Raw genomic sequence first — 18124 nt, forward strand, 5'->3', positions numbered from 1 at the left:
GACCTTAATCCACGCCCACACCTTGAGGCAGGATATTGGAGTCCATCTCACCAAGCGGGCTCATAGGTCATGCCTGCCCTGCCTCCCGAGAGGCTCATGCCCCTTCCTTCCCTGCCTAACCCCAAAGGCGATAACGGCGGCCGTGGACTCTGGCCTGGGATGTGGAGCCTAGGCTGCTCACCTGACTCCTGTCTACTGTCCTCACGTTTCCTGAAGTTGTCTGATCACTGCGTGGAAGTCATACCAGGCAGCCTGTGTGCTCATTCATTCATCAGCCAGCGGCACTCCCTGAACATTTTGCTGTTCCCACCTCCCCCCACCCCTCCCCACCCCGTCATGGTGGTGATTGGCTTGGGATGCAACATTCCTCTGTTCAGTAGACAAACATGTCCCTGTGTCTGCTATTCCTGGAAGGAGACAGAGAGTATCGGACCAAACAGTATCCTGCCAGTATCCAGCAGAGAATGTAAGAAAGTGTGTTGTGCCCTTGTTGCAAGACCCCCAAGCAAGACACCACAGAGCCAATATCTGATGCAAATATAAAGGGGTTTATTTAAACAAGCAAGCCGAGGCTTGGTTCACTTCTAACACACTGGCTGGCCAGGTGAAGGCTGATGGCCCTGAACTCTCAGAGTGAAGGGTTTTTTTGTTTGTTGTTTGTTTTTTTTTTAAGATTTATTTATTTATTTATTATGTATACAGTGTTCTGCCTGCATGGGGAGGGCCAAAGGTGCTGGAATGGAGTATGCCTGCAGGCCAGAAGAGGGCACCAGATCTCATTGTAGATGGTTGTGAGCCACCATGTAGTTGCTGGGAATTGAACTCAGGACCTCTGGAAGAGCCATCTCTCCAGCCCTCAGTGGAGGGTTTTTGTTTTGTTTTGTTTTGTTTTGTTTTAAAGGGGAAAAAAAACCCAAGCCAGAGGGTACAAGCCTTTGCATTTCGGGTCATACTTCAGTTATACTATTGGAGACTTTGATGGATTAAGCCTTTGTCTTTTTTTTTTTCCTTTTTTTTTTTTTTTAACTGAGGACGGATTCCAGGGCCTTGAGCTTGCCTGCTCTGCCACTGAGCTAAATCCCCAACCTCTGGATTAAGCCCTTGTTTTAGCTATTTCTTGGCCAGCAGCCTATCCATCCTGGGGTGGGGGGTCGCCTTGACCAGAGTCTTAGCTGCGTGTCTGTGTCTCTGGAACTTGGTTCAGCTTCTTTCTTACTGCTGTAAGGAAAAAGTGGAGTTTTTCTTGCTCTCTCAGTGCTGTGAAGAAGGGTGTTCAGATTGGAGAAAAGCCATTCATTGCAAAGGTTCTGTTTTTGTTTGGTTGTTTGTATTTTATAAGAGGCTTTATGTAAACTGGGTGTTAGGAGCGCACGCCTTTAATCCCAGCACTTGGGAGGCAGAGGCAAGAGGATCTCTGAATTCGAGGCCTGTCTGGTTTACAGAGTAAGTTCCGTGATCGCCAGGGCTACACAGTCAAACCCTGTTTCCAAAAGACAACACACACAAACACACACACACACACACACACACACACACACACACACACACACACACACACCAAAAGGCTTTATGAAAAAGCAAAATAAAACGGGAAGGAGCTGCAGAACGGGTCTGGAAATCAAGTCCTTAGGGGATGCAGGTTAAGGCCAGCCTGAGTCTGGCCTCGCGGTGCAACAGAAAGATAGCCTGCCAGAGGCGCTTCTCGGTGAAAGCTTACACAATCAAACAGGCTCCTCTTAGGCTCAGACTCTACCCGGAGAGGCTCCGAGGCCACCCTTTCGGCTTTGGACACGCAGGAGGGTGGGTTAGGTCTGGTCTGCCCAAGAGAACACCCAACCGGAGGGACCTCCGTCCCTTCTCTGGGCGAGGATAGAACAGCTCCGCCCACATCGGAGGCGTGACGGTATTTAGGAGAGAAACGCCTAGGCCCTGGGAACTCGAGGACTAGAAGGGCCTGGCTGGGACTGTACACCTTGAGCTTGAGGTCAGGAGTAGAAAGGACCTGGGTCTTGTGCACAGCCTGGAGCAGAGTTATATCGGAATGCCAGATCTTGGGCAGGGGACTATACTAAAAAGGGTTGAAGAGGGGCGGAGCCAAAGGGGACCGAACGGAAACTCAGGGAGAAGGGGGCGGGGTCCTGGGTGGAGGTCTGCGCCCTGGGCCGGCCTCTCCGGGATCTGCACCGCCTGCCTGAAGTCTCGTGATGTTGGTCATAAGGTCTCCAGTGCCAGCTGGGCCAGCAGCCGTGGTTGCAGCATGGCCTCGGAGCAGGATGTGCGGTCCAAGCTGCAGCGCGCGGGCCAGGATCATCTCCTTCGCTTCTGGGACGATTTGGCTCCCGAGCCTCGAGCGGCGCTCCTAGCGGAGCTCGCCTCGCTGGAGCCCGATGTTCTGCGTGAGCACTGCCAGCGTGCCTCGGCCGCCCGCTCTCTAGCCCCGGGTCCTCTACCGGACTTGGCGGCGCGCATGCAGCCCCTGCCCCCAGAACGCGTGGGCAGCGCGATCCGCTGCGACCAAGAGACACGCCTGCGTTGGGAAGAGGAAGGTAGACAGCACCGCACTGGGCGGGGGTTGGGCAGGCGCTGCCCATTGCATCCGGAAGACTTAGTGCCTGGGTGGGTGGGGTGGGGACTCTGGAAGTGCTGTGTGGAGTTATTTGCCTTGCAGCTCCTTCCTCTTGCGCTTAGTAGACCCCGAAGCTGTACAGTAGCAAGCTCACGCGTGGCTCTCTCTAAAGAGGCCTGTCCTCACGATGCGCCTCCCCTCCAGGATTCCGACAGATTGCTCTGAACAAGGTGGCTGTCCTGCTGCTGGCCGGTGGGCAGGGAACTCGCCTGGGCGTCACCTACCCTAAGGGCATGTATCAAGTAGGGCTGCCCAGCCAGAAGACCCTGTACCAGCTGCAGGCAGAGCGGATCCGGCGTGTTGAACAGTTGGCTGGCCAGCGACTGGGAACCCACTGCACCGTGCCCTGGTGTGTCCTCCCTGCCAACCTCCTAGAAAGCCCACCCTTAAGTGACCCAGGCCAGCCCCACACCGAGACCTGAGACCCAGTCCTAGTACAGCCCTAGAGAGAGCTCAGCACCTGCCCTTCCTGAGCCCCATGCAGGCTTGTTCCCACCTCACCTGCCGGGTGAGCCAGATTCCTCTGGAAGCAGCTCACTGCTAGGACATTTACAGGTACATCATGACCAGTGAGTTTACGCTGGGACCCACCATCAAGTTCTTCAAGGACCACGACTTCTTCCACCTAGACCCCACTAACGTGGTCCTGTTCGAGCAGCGCATGCTACCTGCTGTGACCTTTGAGGGCAAGGCCATACTGGAACGGAAAGACAAAGTGGCCATGGCCCCAGGTATGGCCCACACCTTGAACAGGGAAGGGTTGCCTTACCTGGACCACAGAGTACGGCTGTGAGTCAGGAGGCCCGACTCCCAGGTAAGATGTGCTCAGGCTGGCTGTGTGGCCCTGCCTCAGTCTGGAGTCTCATCTGTCACATGGTACAGTCACAAGGCTCTTGGTGGTTTGTGCTCCTGCTGCGTTTACTAGACCGAGCAGGAGATCAAGCTGGAGTCCATGGGAAGACCCCTTCCTTTCTCCTATGCAGATGGAAACGGGGGCTTGTACTGTGCACTGGCGGACCACCAGATCCTTGAGGACATGAAGCGGCGGGGTGTAGAGTTTGTGCATGTGTACTGTGTGGACAACATCCTGGTGCGTCTGGCTGACCCGGTCTTCATAGGCTTCTGTGTGCTTCGGGGAGCAGACTGTGGTGCCAAGGTGAGCATCAAGCTTGTTTTCCTTGGCACTCGGCTCTGCCGCTTGCCAAACCATTGCTCTTCTCATCCCTGCCACTCCCAGCACGCTAAGTCTATACCCGGTGGCTGCAGGTGGTGGAAAAAGCATACCCTGAGGAGCCAGTGGGTGTGGTGTGCCAGGTGGATGGTGTCCCCCAGGTGGTGGAATACAGCGAGATTAGCCCCGAGGTTGCTGGGCTCCGAGGGGCTGATGGGGGCTTGCTCTACAACACAGGCAACATCTGCAACCACTTCTTCACCCGAGACTTCCTGGATATGGTCACCAGGTGTGTGGCAACAGGTGGCTGTGGCAACCCAGACTAGGCTGAATTTAAGAATGCCACAGCAGCTTGAGCTGACCTAGACGGAGCTGGGCCACTACTGGGAGTGCACAGGGTTGGGTAGAAAGAATTCCTGTCACCAGACAGTGGTGGTGCCTTTAATCCTAGCACTTGGGAGGCAGAGGCAGGCGGATCTCTGTGAGTTCGAGGCCAGACTGGTCTCCAAAGCAAGTTCCAGGAAAGGTGCAAAGCTACACAGAGAAACCCTGTCTCGGGGAAAAAAAAAAAAAAAAAAAGAATTCCTGTCACTACATAAACAAGCCAGACCCCACCAGAGTCTGGGCAGTTGGGATGAGCCCTGGTCAGGTCTATCTTGACCCCTCTGCTCATGGCTGCCACCTCTGCCGTCATTAGCCTGGGCAGCATAGTGGCTGGTGGTTCCTGGTTTTTGGCCATGGGGATGCTGGGAGAAAACCTGTATCTTCCCAGAGACGTAGCTAAGCATCACCTGGCCGGGTACACAGAAGTGAAGACTGGCGTTCCAGGGATGCCCTACCTGAACCACACCCCTTTTGTCCTCTTGCTGCCAGGGAGTTTGAGCCCTTGCTGAAGCTGCATGTGGCTGTGAAGAAGGTCCCATACGTGGATGAGGAGGGAAATCTGGTAAAGCCGCTAAAACCGAATGGGATAAAGATGGAGAAGTTTGTGTTTGATGTGTTCCAGTTTGCTAAGTTAGTGGTAGAAGTCGCTTATTTTTCTCTTCTTCCCTCTCTTTGTTCTGGTAGTGGGTTCAGAGGTCCCGGAGGACAGTAGTGAAGTGGAAGCTTGGTGAGGGGCAGGGGTGGGAGAAGGTGAGGGACTATAGGTTGGTTTGTCCCGGGGAAGTCCAGAGGGTGTTCTTGCCCCTAAGAGCAAAAGCAGAGGTTCTGAGGGGACCAGGAGCAACCCCCTGAACCCCCACAATCCTGACCCAAGGTCAGATTTGCTGGGTGAGTCCCATATCCTCTGCCTCTGAGCATGTGGTGGAGGACTTGAGGCTACTTAGGATCTCAGGAGAGCAAAGATGCTTTCTGTGCCTGTGGGGCCCCCTACACTACCGTACACATGGGAACATCTCCCATTTAGGGAAATCTGGCTTACCCTTGCCTGTCCAGAGTAGAGCAGCTGGTGGGGATGCAGGGCCATGAACCCTTCTCTCCACCAGGAACTTCGTTGCCTTTGAAGTGCCTCGGGAGGAGGAATTCTCCCCATTGAAGAATGCAGACACTGCCAAGGCGGACAACCCTTCCACCTCCAGGAGAGCTTTGCTGGTTCAGCACTACCGCTGGGCTCTGCAGGCCGGAGCCCACCTCCTGGATGTACATGGGGTCCAGCTTCCTGAGCAGTCTGGGTGAGGGGCTCTGAGGTTAGCCTGGGGCCTGTTGATGCTGCCACCGTCCCAGTGGCTCCAGCACCGCACCACATGCAGGCGGCTATGTTCCCAGCCAGTGACGGCCTGCTTGGTGACTATTGGCTCAGCCTCTTAGTCTCAGGTTATGCTCAGGGGAGGCAGGGTCTCAGATGTCCCCAAATGTATTCCCATAAGCTCCGAAGTTGAGACCTAGGCCTAACCCTGGGGAGAAACCATGGGAAGGTTTGACCTTCCAAGACCTTTGTTGTTTATCTCCTTTATTGCTGTGCTGGAGGGGCAGCTGGGCCTGGCTGCCTGAGCTCTGTGCAAGGGCCCTGTGTAGTAATTTAATTTACTTAGCTAAGCCAGAGCCTGTTACTTGGCAGATGGCATGCATGAGTTTGGACTGTGCAGAGGGAGGAGTTTGCTGTGGAGACTGGTGTGTGGCATTGATCCTGGACAGGCACTTGCCTCTTCCTGTCCGAAGGGTGCTGGGAGGGTCCCTGGCATTCACTTGAGAGGCAATGCTGACTACTGCTCCCCCCCAGCTTGCTCCCAAATGGAGACCCTCCAGCCGTCTGTGAGATATCGCCCTTGGTGTCTTACTCTGGAGAGGTGAGTGTACAAGCCCTGTCCAGGATTTCGTGAAGTCTGGTGTGTGTGAACCAGAAGAAGAAAATGGGAGAAGCAAGCACTGGGGTGGACAGGTCTTACTTAGCCCTGCTTCAGTTGGCCAAAGAGTGTCGTGGTCTGAGGGGTCTGGAGGTCTGGAGGCCTTTGCAAGTCTTGGGAGGGGGTGGGGTACAGGAAAGGACTGAGGCTGAGACCAAGATTTTGGGGAGTGTTCCCGGACACTAGCCCTCCTCTGACCCTGCCTGACAGGGTAACACTGGACTCCTGTTCCGGGATGGCTGGAGAGAGTATGGGCACACGAAGTAGACATTTAGCCGCTGTAACCCTTTGTCTCTAGGGGTTGGAGATGTACTTGCAAGGCCGAAAACTCCAGTCTCCATTCATTCTGGATGAGGACCAGGCCAGGCTGCTGCAGCCACAGAAGTACTAACCTGCTTGCTCCCAGCCTCTCCAGCCCTGGGGTCCCATCAGATGCTGACAGAGCTCTGGCCCAGTCTCTGACTAGAAATGCTGGCCTGCAGGGCACAGAAGGGAGTGTGCTAGTCTACTTCACAAGGTTGGGACCTCTTGGGTCCCCCCTCCCCCCCTGGCTGTGACTGTCTCTGTGTGTGGCGTTTGCTTGTTTTGTTTTGTCTCATTGCTGGTTCTGGAACTCAGCTGATAGGAAAGGGTTGCAGACCTTGGAAAATGGGGCTAGAGGTAGAGTGTGAGGAGGTGTTGCCTGAGAAGGGACAGGAGATGCCCTCTGTCTCCACTCTGCTAGCACAGGCCAGCCCCATGCTCAGCAGGCAGTGAGACATGCCTCATGGGATGTAGTTAAAGGACCCCTCCTCCCAGTATGAGAACCAGTAGCTGAGCTTGTCACATCATGTGCCTAGACAGAAGCAGCTTGATTCAGCCCGTAGTTCAAACTAGCTTTGAGAACTCCGGTCTGCACACCTGAGATGAAAGCAGTTCTCCATGCCTTCCCCAGCTCTCTCCCACAGCGCCAAGTCTCCCAGTCAACACCCCAAGTGGGCCTGGCTGCTGTGTTCTTAAGTCTTTGCCCCCAAAGAACCAGAGGCCTTACACTGTTGACTTTTGGACTGGCCACTGGTTCTGACAGAGTCCGGAGCACAGCTCATCCTGGTTACTTTCTTTTCCCAGAGCTTAGAGCTTAAGCTCTCAGCTGGAGATGTAGCCTTTGTCTAAGTGGTGCTTAGCCCTGCCACCCAGCCTTGTTCTGTCTCTGACATGACTCCGTTGACACATAGCTGTTTTCCCACGCGGGAAAATGGTGACACCGGCCCTTCCCCCTAATATAACAGTGGTTAGGAGAGGCAGCCTACTCCTCAGCCATCCAGATGTATGGGCTCCTGCTCATTCCTGTCCTCTTTCCCAGAGGAGGTTGCTGGGAAGAGTATATTTACCATTAGGTGTGGAAACAGTGGGTCTGGTCTTGGGAAAGATGGTAGGATTGGACCCACAGCGGCCATTGTTGGGACTGACGTGTCAAAGACAAACTGGGCTCCATGGTCATCTTGCTGTAGGCCCCAGGAGCAAACTGTATTTGAGCACCCTTCTCTTACAGCTCCACAGACAAACCAGGGTCCCTGGAGCAGGAGAGGGTCCTTGAGGGAGATCAAAGCCTCAGGCTCCTCCCGAATAAACAATCAGTTGGGTGAATTCTTGAAAGGAGTTAAAAAAAAAATCAAGGAGATCTCCATATCCTTTACCCATTTCCCTGGTAAACGTATCTTATATGACTATAAGGCACTATCAAACCGGGGGTGATAGGGGTGCAGTGCTTAGAGCTTTCATGTGGCTGTATTAGGGTATCTAAATTGTCCCTTACCCTAGAGCTTTCCAGTCACACCCCACCATTCCCAATCCCAGACTGCCCTGAAAAGACCGAGGTTTCAGAGAGTGGACATTATTTTCACAGATAGGACATTTGCAGTAAATCCCGGCCATGGGTTGGTTTGTCTTTTTTGGAGGCAAGGGTCTTTTGTGTCCCAGGCTGGCCTTGATTAGCTAAATAGCCAAGGATGACCTTGGACATCTGAACCTCCGGACAAGGTGTTTAGTTTATGGGATGGTGGGGATTGAATCCAGGACTTCATTTGCGTGGTAGGCAAGCGCTCTACCAACAGCTCCAGCCTCAGGTGCAGTTCTTCATGGCACACAGACACGGGGATGGGTATATCCAAGGAACAGGGCTTTGGGAACAGGAGGCTGCCCAAGAAACCCTTCATGATTCTATCCTGCTCTTCACCAGGGGTTCAGAAAAACCCAAGACAGGACACTCAGGGAAGACCACTGGAGTGGGGCTGGAGGCTCACCCACATGCACATCCCTTTTTTGATAAGCCCGTTCTTGTCAGTTACTTCAGGATGCATCACTTGAGGGCATTGCTGGGACTACCTGCAGGTATTAGTTGGAAGACAACCAACAAGACACTGAATGTGACTTGAGAAGGGAAGAGTCGGGATTGATGACAGCACATGCCTTTAATTCCAGTACTCAGAAGAGAAGGCCAGCCTGGTCTACAAAGCAAGTTCTAGGATAGCCAGGGCTGCTACACAGAGAAACGTTGTCTTGAAAAACAAAAAACAAAAGGAAAAGAGACAGACCAGGAGAGTTTTCAAATTCAGAGAAACCGAAGGCCAGGCAGGCTTGCCATATGGGGAACCCTTCAGGCACCCAGAAATGCACACTGTAAATGTGCAGCTGGAACCTGGGTGTGGTGCACACCTTTAGTGCCAGTACTAGGGAGGCAGAGGTAGGTAGATCTCTTGAGTTTGAGGCCAGGCTGGTCTACATAGCAAGTTCCAGGTCAGCCAGGACTACATAGTGAGACTTTGTCTCAAAAACAAAAGCTGTGTAGTTGGGCCTGGAGCAGACAAGAATCAGGGAGCCACTCATACCCCATAGGTGCTGCTTTGCAGGTTTGAGCATTTACTTGGAGCCATGTGTAGCAAACATAAGTAGTCCATCATATACATAGCTCCCAAGTCTATGGACGAGTGAAACTTCCCTGTTATATCCCTTACCAATAGGGTAGCAGGGAAGGCCAAGCAGTGTCCTTAGGTGCACAGGGCCCTGCATTAGCCATAGTCATTTTACGCGGAAGCAGGCTAGGCCTGCTCTGGTTCCCCTGTATAGAAGACAACAGTCTTCATACTGAACCTTACATGGACTCACCCCATTTTATACAGTAGGAGTCTGTTGTATCTGCACCTCTAGTAGCCATCAAACTCACCACGCATCAGGAAGCCAGCCCAGAACATCATCGTCAGAGTTGAGAAAGAACCTTTCTTCCATCTGGCCTGCTATGCCCTGGTCTCTGCAATCCCTCCCTGTTCTTGTTTTCAGCCCGGAACCCTTCAGTCTCTTTAACCTTTCTTAGTGGTTCTGTGACTTATATCATTGTATGATACAAACAAAATATGTGATCTGAGAGTTGCTGCTATTAGTAATTGAGATTGGAGTGGAATAAAGGAACCCATGCTTGCTGGTGGTAATGATTACCAAGGAAAATCAAGAGTGCCCAGTGAAATAGAGCCAGTGAAATCCAGGTAGCTTGTGAATTAGGAATTGGTTTGGCTTGTACTCAACCACCGCTGTGATTCCATTAAAAAAGGAATCTAGTAAGCCAGGTCTGATGGTGCAGGCCTTTAATCCCAGCACTTGCAGGCAATTCTCTGAGTTTGAGGCCAGCCTGGTCTACAAAGCAAGTTCCAGGACAGACAGAAGAGTCCTGTCTTTAAAAAGAAAGAAAAGGAAAGGAAAAGGGACTCTTAAGAAAATGATCCTCCCTCCAAATAAGCCATTTGGTGGTACAGACAAAACACTACCAAAGGCTGGTGAACAGACCAAAGCTGCATCTCTAAGCAAGGGTCTGCTCACAATTATGTGATACATGGATTAGGGTGGCTCCTGACTTTGGTGTGAAGAGGAAGTGTGTGCCTCTGATCTGTGCAGATCAAGGGCCAAAGGCTTGAGAATGAGGAAGGTACATGGCATACACCATGAAAGGTCTCAACTTATGAGGAATTGGTTAACAAAAGAAGTACCTTGCTGGGTGGTGGTGGTGCATTCCATTAATCCCAGCCCTTGAGGAGGCAGAGACAGATGGATCTCTGAGTCTGAGACCAGCCTGGCATACAGAGCAAGTTCCAGGACAGCCAGGGCTACCCAGAAAAATCCTGTCTTGAAGAAACAAAAACAACAAACAAATACACAAAACCTAAAACATCACGAGAGGTGTAAACTTCAGATTACACATCCATCATTACTCATGTCTCAGGTGGACTATGGAATTATACTGTGTTAACAAATATTCACATTATTTACTCTGGAGGTATAGACAGGCAGATCTCTCATGAGTTTGAGGCCTACCAAGGTGCACAATGAGATTATCTGACAAACCAATAAATAAGTATTTGTCAAGCTTGGTGGTGTTCATGTTGAACCCCGGCATTAGAGAGGCAGAGTCAGGCAGATCTCTGTGAGTTCAAGGCTAGCCAGAGCTACACAGTGAGACCTTGTCTAAACAGTTCACCAACTCAGGACTAGGTATGAAAACATGAATCCATGGGGGACATTCTCCTTCAAACAACCAGAGGCCGGGAAGCAGTATCATTTGTAAGACCTTATAAGACCATTCAAATGGTCTAGTAATAGCACATTCTTCCAAATGAGTAAAACAAATTATGACCCACTAGTATATTTCAATAAAATCATAAATAACAATAAAAAACAGGAGCAGAAAAGACACCATAGAACTTAGAGCAGGAGTGGATAATTAGGAAGGACAGGCCCAACACCACTTATATATCTTTAGGAGCCATTTGATCACCAGAAGGTAAAAGAGTCACATTGTGGCAATAGTGTCCCCTGTGTCTACATAAGAAGTGCAGGCCCAGGCGGTGGTGGCGCACGCCTTTAGTCCCAGCACTCAGGAGGCAGAGCCAGGTGGATCTCTGTGAGTTTGAGGCCAGCCTGGGCTACAGAGCGAGATCCAGGAAAGGAGCAAAGCTATACAGAGAAACCCTGTCTTGAAAAACCAAAAAAAAAAAAAAAGTTCAGAGGCTGGTGGGACCACTTGGAAACATGACAGTGCAGCAGTGCAGGCTTTGGCTAAACACCAGACTCTGTATGAACCATAAACAAGTCACAGGACTTCAGAGGAGGAGCAGAATAAGAAGTAGAACCATTAAAAAAAAATCAACACCTGCATGAAGTTCTATTACCCACCAGTGAATGCACAAACAAGAGGAGAAATCTTGGCAAGCTGCATGCAGTGGCATATAGAACCCTAGCACTTGGAAGAGGCAGAAAGACCACGATTCTGAAGCCAGCCTGGCCTACTAGAAAGACTGTCTTTTTTTTTTTTTTTTTTTTTTTTTTTAAGAAAGGGTTTCTTGTGTAGCCCTGGCTTTGCCAGTGTGGTGGTGGTGCATGCGTGTAATCCCAGACGGGATTGCTATAAACTCACGCCAGCCTGCTCTATATAGAAAGACCTGATAGAAATAAACCAGTAGGCCAGGTGGTGGTGGCAGCGGCACACGCCTGTAATCTCAGCACTCGGGAGGCAGAGGCAGGTGGATCTCTGTGAGGCCAGCCTGGGCTACAGAGCAAGTTCCAGGAAAGCCTCCAAAGCTACAAAGAAACCCTGTCTCGAAAAACAAAAACAAAAAAACAACAAAAAGTGAAAACGAAAGAAAGAGAGAAAGAAAGAAAGAGAAATAAACAAGTAAATAAAGGGCTGGGTATGGTGGCCCATGTCTTTAATCCCTGCACTCAGGAGACAGAGGAAGGCAGATCTCTGGGGGTTCAAGGTGAGTCTGGTCTACAAAGCAAGTTCCAGGATAGCCTCAGCCACATGGTGAGAACCTGTCTCAAAAACCAAAACAAAACAAACATGCTGGGCAGTGAGTGCACGCCTTTAATCCCAGCACTCGGGAGGCAGAGCCAGGCGGATCTCTGTGAGTTCAAGGCCAGCCTGGCCTACCCAGTGAGTTCCAGGACAGGCGCAAAGCTACACAGAGAAACCCTCTCTCAAAGAAAAAAAAAAAAACAACCCAGAGTGGGAGAAAATAGGGGCTGGAGAGTTGGCGCAGTGGTTAAAAGCACGTGCTGCCCTTGCAGAGGACACTGGTTTGATTCTCAGCAGCCACGTGGTGGTTCACGACCACCTGTAACTCTAGCTCCAGAGACTCCAAAGCAACCAAACATGCATGTGGTATATATATGCAGGCAAAACACATCAAATAAAATACATATATCTAATTTTTAAAATTAAAAAAGGGAGATGACTTGTGGAAAATTCCCAGGATGCCAAAACCTAAAATATAAAGGAAGAGAGCCAACACTCAGAAGGCAGAGGCAGGCAGATCTCTGAGTTCGAGGCCAGTGTGGTCTACAGAGTGAGTTCCAGAACAGTGAGGGCCACACAGAGAAACCCTGTCTCCAAAAATCAAGAAAAAAAGGAGGAGAGAAGTGCATGATAAAGAAAGACTCCTGTGTTATGCCACTGGAGAGTCTGTCTCTGGATTCAAAGGACAGACATATGGGAGTGGGCTGTATAAACAGACAGCAGGCGGGAACCAAGATGTAACACAGCATGAAATTCAAGGGGAGATGCAGGACATGAAGAATGTGAATCCTCACTGAAAACATTTCAATACAGATACACAAGTCACTTACAGTTACTACCACTCTGCAGGTAGGACTTAGGGGCAAGGCAACACCGACACCCCAGAAATACACCATGACAAAGGTGTGCAGGATTAGGGTCTTCCTAACCTGTGGCACAGCGTTCCACAGCGCTAGGCTGTGTGTCTCACTGGACATGCTCCCCCATGGCTGAGCCAGTCCAAGTCCCATCTCCCCTGATCTCTGCCCTCTTCCAGGCCTGGGCCTGAGTTTCAGGGAGTAAACTGGTTCTTTCTTTTCCCTGCCACCAGGCGGAGGGCAGCTTCCAGCAGAAGCCCTGGCCCTCCATCTGCCCCATTCTGTCTGGGCATGGGCACAGTGCCAACAGCCAGGAGAACAGAGCAGCCACACATTCAAAGCTCAGAGATCCCTGACACCACTCAGATAAGCCCAGTGTCGTCTCTCAAAGACTTCTCCTCTGCAGCAACCCCCAACACCCCTACCTTCCTGAGGCCACTCTCTTAGGGCAGACAGAATTGTCCCAATTTCCCTGGCCCCGGGATTACCGGACTGTCAGTGAAGCAAGGGTGCTGACCGGAACTGAGGGCTGGGGGCAGGGTGGCCATTCTGACTGAGTCCATGTTGGTGATGCTCCTGCTCAGCTTTCAGTGCCCAGGGCACCGATGAGCTCACAGGCTGAATGAGTAGGTAGCTCCAGCAGCCACCGGAAGATGTGGGCTTGCAACACCCACCAGTCTCCCTGTGTGGGAGGACCCTCCCATCACTCTTGTGGTATTCAGCAACTGGACACTTGGGAGCCCACACAGCCCTGACACGCCCTAGCCCTGCTGTCTGCTTCCTGGGTCTCCACAGTGATCATCTCTGTGAGAACACAGTAGGAGCCCAGGGAACCCTTAGGATTTGGGTCAAAAGCCCCAGAAGCTGATGCATGAGGGAGTAGTAGGAAAACTGTTCCTCCAGCTAGACTCCAGCTACATTAGGACAGCCTTTCGAAGCTGTCACGTGATGTTGCCCCGCCTGTCACGTGATCCCAATCACGTGACCACCCGGCGCCCATCTCAGAATCGAGCATGAACTTCCAGCCTTGTGTCCCTGCGGACCATGGGGTCCCTTCCTGGGTCCTGGTCCTGCTGCTGGCACTGGGACTGTGCAACCTCCAGGCCGGAGGTGAGTGTAGACTGACTGCCCTCCCTCCTGACCCTTCCGGATCCCCGATGAGCCTTGCCAGCCCCTGAGCCTCCGCATCTGCCCTCAGGTGACAGAGTTCTAGACCCTGACTTTCGGGAGAACTATTTCAAGCAGTATATGGACCACTTCAACTTTGAGAGTTTCGGCAACAAAACCTTTAGCCAGCGGTACCTGGTGTCAAGTGAGTGTTGTCCCCACAGTATGTCTTCTGCCTGCTTATCCCCGGCTTCACGGAAACTCACTTACTTTCCATAGACAGGTTCTGGAACGTGGCCGAGGGGCCCATTTTCTTCTACGCGGGGAATGAAGGGGACATCTGGTCCTTCGCTAACAACTCTGGCTTCATGGTGGAACTGGCCGCCCAGCAGAAGGCCCTGCTTGTCTTTGCTGAGCACGTGGGTATCGGGACTGTTCCTGGCAGTCCCTGAGCTGAAGGAGGTGGGGAGTGCCCAGCAGTGGTTAGCCATCCCTTTCTGCTTCCTGCAGCGGTACTACGGGAAATCGCTTCCATTCGGCGTGCAGTCCACACAGCGCGGGTATACGCAGCTGCTGACTGTGGAGCAGGCTCTGGCGGACTTTGCCGTGCTGCTCCAGGCCCTGCGGCAGGATCTTGGGGTCCAGGATGCTCCCATCATAGCCTTCGGAGGGAGGTGGGTCCTTGATTTCCCTTCAGGACAGAGGCATGCTTATCCAAAGCTGATCTCACACCAGATCTGAAGGAGCCCTATTCTTACCCCTTCCTGATGCCCAACCTGTTGTACCAGGTGACACCCTATACAAGAAGGGCCAAACAGATGTCTCTCACGTTCTCCACATCCTCTGCCCACCCCAGTGTTCTCAGTCTTTAACTTTTTTGTTTGTTTTTTTGTTTTTTGAGACAGGGGTTCTCTGTGTAGCTTTGGAGTCTGTTCTGGAACTTACTCTGTAGACCAGGCTGTCCTCGAACTCACAGAGATCTACCTGCCTCTGCCTCCCGAGTGCTGGGTTTAAAGGAGTGCGCCACCACTGCCCGGCCTCAGTCTTTAACTTCTTACATGGTAGGGCTGGGTCTAGCTTTACTTCCTCCTTTACTGGCCCTCATAGGCTATGTTTGTTATGTTGCTCACGCTAGTGGAAGAATCCCCCTCCTGCCTTCATGCTGGGTCAGGGCAGGGCCTTTTCCCAGTGAAGGCTGGGTCTGCATTGGCCCTGGGGTCAGAAGTAGTGGGCCTAAGATTTCCAGGTCCTTCTTTCCACACTTGGGGCTTCAGAGCAAGGAAAGACCAAGGGGAGGAGAGAGGCCCAGCCTAGGAACCTCAGCCTGGAGGACAGGGTGAGGCTGCTGGCCTGAGCATGCAGACAGCTTCCCACTACCAGAACCCTGTGTCCTGTCCCCAGTTATGGGGGGATGCTGAGTGCCTACCTGAGGATGAAGTACCCCCACCTGGTGGCTGGGGCGTTGGCAGCCAGTGCTCCTGTCGTGGCTGTTGCAGGCCTTGGTGACTCCTACCAATTCTTCCAAGACGTCACAGCGGTGAGTGAGGGTACTGGGGTACCCCAGGCCGGTGCAGGTATGACAGCAGCAGCAACCATGGTCTTTTCTCCAGGATTTCTATGGCCAGAGTCCCAAGTGTGCCCAGGCTGTGCGGGACGCCTTCCAGCAAATCAGGGACTTGTTCCTCCAGGGAGGTGAGGAGGTCCTCCTTCTCCGGCTGCCCACTTTGGGCACTCATTCTTGCCTGTCACATTTGCTAGCAGTTCCCTCAGCCTCTTCTCCTGGCCTCTCTCTTCCCAGCTTATGACACCATCAGGCAAAAGTTTGGTACCTGCCAGTCACTTTCCAGCCCCAAAGACCTGACTCAACTCTTTGGGTTTGCTCGGAATGCATTTACCATGCTTGCCATGATGGACTACCCGTACCCTACTGATTTCCTTGGAAACCTTCCTGCTAACCCTGTCAAGGTGAGGTGGCTCTCCCTGGTGCAGGACCCAGTGTAGGCCTGGCCCAAGAGCCTCGTAGCCACCGGCTTTGGCGCCATCAGATACTCTTCTGCTGCTGTATCCATGTAGGCTGGCAGCCCCTGACCCACATCCTGGGACCAGGGAAGGTCAGGCTGGGCAAGGGGCCTCGGCTGAGCTGTTCTGCTGCCCTTCTCCTATAGGTGGGCTGTGAACGGCTGCTCAGTGAGAGCCAGAGGATCGTGGGCCTACGAGCACTGGCAGGTTGGTCTATACTCCTTGGCCTTCATGGGGCAAGGGTGGAGACCCTACCAACAGAGTTAGGCAGGAAAAGGACCCAAAGCCCTGATCTGGGGCTTGGTCTTGTGGACTATTTGAGATGTAGGAGGGGACTCAGTACAGCTTTTGAAAGGACAGGACCTGCATTTTGGGAGCTGGGCAGAGGCTGAAGTGGGTGGCATGTCTTCCTAGCAGCCCTAGGAACAGTCACAGCTACCCCTGAGGAGCACATTCTAGTTGCCCAGGCCTTTGGAATCCCCAGCCACAAAGCTCTGCAAGCCTGTCCTGCCCTGGTGTGTGGCAGGGTGCTGGGAATGGGATTGGTATCTCTGGGCTGCCAAAGGGGCCAGGCCAGCTGGTGGTCCTTCCGAGGTGGGTGGGAAGTGACCTGAGCATCTAGTGCCTGTCTGGCTGCTGGTCCCAGTGCTCTTCCTATCCAGGGCTGGTCTACAACTCCTCGGGCACGGAGTCCTGTTTTGACATCTACCAGCTGTATCAAAGCTGTGCTGACCCCACTGGATGTGGCACCGGCTCCGATGCCAGGGCCTGGGACTACCAGGTTTGTGGACAGAGGGGAGCCAAACTGCCTAAGTGTAGGGGTGTGGGTGTGGGTTTGCCTGCCTTACTTCAACTTGGGGCACCTGCAGGCCTGTACCGAGATCAATCTGACCTTCAACAGCAACAATGTGACAGACATGTTCCCCGACATCCCATTCTCTGAAGAACTCCGCCAGCAATACTGCCTGGATACATGGGGCGTGTGGCCCCGGCAAGACTGGCTGCGGACCAGCTTCTGGGGTGGCGGTAAAGGACTGGGAATCGGGAGCTGGGTGCCAGGAAGAACCCTACTCTCTGTCCTGAGCTGGTTCTGCAGCCCCCAGATGCAGCTCACGGCTTTATGCCACCACTTACTGTGTTCCTTTCAGACCTTAAAGCTGCCAGCAACATCATCTTCTCCAATGGTGACTTAGACCCCTGGGCAAGGGGCGGGGTAAGTCCTGACCTGCCAGCTGATGGCCCCATGTAGGTATTCTTGGCGATGCATGGACTGTCTGTTGCTGGTCCCCACTTTGCCAGACTCCTCAAAGAACCTTTGCGTTTTCAGATTCACGGTCAGGTTCACTGGGCCATTGTTGCTCTTCTCTTTTGTGCGCTTCTTTCCCCTATCACTCACTGTGGTCTAACATCTGGTCCACCAGATTTCACCTTGTCTTTCCAATGAGCTATCTGAAGCTGCACAGTAAGGTTGTTATTGCTTGAGTTGCATCCCATAGACAGTGCCGGCACCTCAGTGCCAGGTGGGAGAGGGCTTGCCTGCCTGTGGCTTGAAGCACAGGCCACATGCCTCAGATTCCTCCAACAGATCCAGAGCAACCTGAGTACGTCCATCATTGCTGTCACCATCCACGGGGGAGCACATCACCTAGACCTCAGGTGCAGTGAGGCGCAGCCCGCCTGCTTCCTTTCTTGACCATCTGGGCCAGTGGTGGGATGTGGGCCAGATGGGCATGAAGCTCACTCACCCTGTATGCCTGCCACCTGAGTGGCCCCTCCTCACCTGTGCTCCTTAGGGCATCTAACTCAGAAGACCCTCCATCTGTCGTGGAGGTTCGTAAACTGGAAGCTACCCTCATCCGTGAGTGGGTAGCAGCAGCCAGACTAAAGCAACCAGCAATGCCTTGAAGGCCTGGGCCTGAGAAGCAGCACTCTTCCAGCTAAGACACAGCAATTGTGAGCAATTGTGACATGACAGCTTGCCTCACATCTGAAGGACTGTCCAGATCTATGGTGGCCTGCCTGCAGTGGACTTCAAAAAAGTGGTACCAAGGCTAGTGGTAGACGGAAAGAACTGAATAAACATGGTTGTTGGGCTAGACGTGTCCTTGTCTGGCAGGGTCCATGTGTGGAAGGATGAGATCCTTGGAATGTGCTCTAGGCAAGACAACACACAGCACA

The 18124-nt window shown here is 52.6% G+C and overlaps 2 protein-coding genes across 2 annotated transcripts; both read left to right on the forward strand.

The window, feature by feature from the left end:
* The first annotated feature begins 1899 nt into the window (after nucleotides 1-1899).
* Uap1l1 (UDP-N-acetylglucosamine pyrophosphorylase 1 like 1) lies at nucleotides 1900-6693 on the forward strand. Its single transcript, XM_036185551.1, has 9 exons — nucleotides 1900-2546; nucleotides 2771-2975; nucleotides 3182-3357; nucleotides 3610-3782; nucleotides 3893-4086; nucleotides 4671-4811; nucleotides 5285-5470; nucleotides 6019-6085; nucleotides 6441-6693. The coding sequence occupies exons 1-9, from the start codon at nucleotides 2042-2044 to the stop codon at nucleotides 6531-6533; spliced, it is 1740 nt and encodes a 579-aa protein (XP_036041444.1). The 5' UTR covers nucleotides 1900-2041; the 3' UTR covers nucleotides 6534-6693.
* A 5897-nt stretch (nucleotides 6694-12590) lies between these two features.
* On the forward strand, nucleotides 12591-18044 carry Dpp7 (dipeptidyl peptidase 7). The gene is made up of 13 exons (XM_036183796.1): nucleotides 12591-13930; nucleotides 14019-14132; nucleotides 14207-14346; nucleotides 14438-14601; nucleotides 15329-15464; nucleotides 15538-15619; nucleotides 15726-15892; nucleotides 16093-16153; nucleotides 16609-16727; nucleotides 16816-16972; nucleotides 17095-17159; nucleotides 17532-17602; nucleotides 17740-18044. The coding sequence occupies exons 1-13, from the start codon at nucleotides 13834-13836 to the stop codon at nucleotides 17849-17851; spliced, it is 1485 nt and encodes a 494-aa protein (XP_036039689.1). The 5' UTR covers nucleotides 12591-13833; the 3' UTR covers nucleotides 17852-18044.
* Nucleotides 18045-18124: the final 80 nt, after the last annotated feature.

This window comes from Onychomys torridus, chromosome 4, assembly GCF_903995425.1.
Source record: "Onychomys torridus chromosome 4, mOncTor1.1, whole genome shotgun sequence".
NCBI classification, from domain to species: Eukaryota; Metazoa; Chordata; class Mammalia; order Rodentia; family Cricetidae; genus Onychomys; species Onychomys torridus.